Source organism: Phytophthora parasitica (assembly GCF_000247585.1).
Source record: "Phytophthora parasitica INRA-310 unplaced genomic scaffold supercont2.454, whole genome shotgun sequence".
Taxonomy (NCBI): Eukaryota; Oomycota; class Peronosporomycetes; order Peronosporales; family Peronosporaceae; genus Phytophthora; species Phytophthora nicotianae.
Window position 1 is genome coordinate 4,022 of NW_008649440.1, and position 1,330 is coordinate 5,351.

A 1,330-nucleotide genomic window follows, 5' to 3' on the forward strand; every position below is an offset into this window, starting at 1 on the left:
TTTCCGTGGTTTAGAGACACCAATGCCATAACGTGATTTAATCGTCTTACGAACCTGATGGATCATGTCATGATGGTCTTTCTTATTAGACTTGCTGACTAGATATCGCTCACCAGCGTCGGCAATATCCGTAAGGATGCCTCGTTCCTTAGCATAACGAAGAGCATTACCAGCGTGTCTTTTTACGTCAGCCATACTGATACGACCACCCTCCTCCTCACTGTCATATCCGTCCAGTCCTACTCCTGTTAAGGCTTTAAGACCTGCTCTGGCGGGTACTGCGAGTTCTGGTTGACCAAGCGCAGTTGCAAGCGCTGGAACGGCGGCATCGGCTGCCTTGCTAAGTAAACCACTATCCTTGGCAAATCTAAAACCGGATTTGATTCCATGCCAGATCTTGCTCCAGATTGACCCTCCTTGAGCTTTTTTGTATCCCTCCTTAACCCCTCCAGCCCGGAGTCCCAAAAGTGTTTTCATATTCAGTATTCAGTTTAATTAGCCTTGGCATTTGTATGTATTGGGGTAGGGCAGAAGACTGATATGAGCAGGGCAGTTACAAAAGTATGCTAAAAATGCATATACTCTGCATATTGTTTCACTTTACACTTCATATATACTGAATAATGCGTCTTAAAACAGAAATGGACGGGGCAGCACACCAATCTCATTGAACAGAAACTGAAGCTCCGTTTGTTCAGATTCTCAAAATTTCTGAATATCAAACTTCCCATACTGAGGCACCAAGTATTAGAAGGTGTATCACCACTACAGAACAAAGTAATCATTGGAAACGGATTTGTACGTGTTTTGTTTCATACAAAACCCAAATACAGAAAGTAGGAGGGACATCACATGCGCGAACACACGGCTAGCAACACAAAGAAGTGCAAGAATGATGCAATTAAGGATGTGCTACAGTAATACGTCTATCAACGAACAATCAATAGAAAACAAGAGTTTGACTTATGTTGAATATATATGCAGCTTAGGGACAGTCTAATATTCAGCTGACTACTTATGCACTTGTCCTGCGTCTCTTGTTAGACGCTGGAGTGTTTGGCGTGCCTGGTGACAATGGAGAGCCCGGAATGGCAGCTTGTGGCTTGTGCCGCACCCGTATACTCTTTCCGTTGTCCACCGGGATCAGACTTCCATTTGCCCACTCTTTATGCCAGATATCCCAGCATGACATCGCCACCTCACGTACTTTGCGGCGAGCGCGCATACATAGGAAGATTGGGCCAATATCGTTGCAATCGCCACAGAAATGTGTAGTAGTCGACGCACGCTGTGTACCGGTACGCAGCACAGAGCAAACTTTACACGATCT

At 45.1% G+C, this 1,330-nt stretch overlaps 2 protein-coding genes across 2 annotated transcripts; both read right to left on the reverse strand.

The window, feature by feature from the left end:
* Positions 1-54: 54 nt before the first annotated feature.
* On the reverse strand, positions 55-477 carry PPTG_20305 (hypothetical protein; the record flags this gene model as incomplete). The annotated part of the gene is made up of 1 exon (XM_008919044.1): positions 55-477. A coding segment is annotated over one exon (423 nt), but the record flags the coding sequence as incomplete, so codon positions are not given.
* A 538-nt stretch (positions 478-1,015) lies between these two features.
* PPTG_24965 (hypothetical protein) lies at positions 1,016-1,225 on the reverse strand (the record flags this gene model as incomplete). Its single annotated transcript, XM_008919045.1, has 1 exon — positions 1,016-1,225. The coding sequence occupies one exon, from the start codon at positions 1,223-1,225 to the stop codon at positions 1,016-1,018; it is 210 nt and encodes a 69-aa protein (XP_008917293.1).
* Positions 1,226-1,330: the final 105 nt, after the last annotated feature.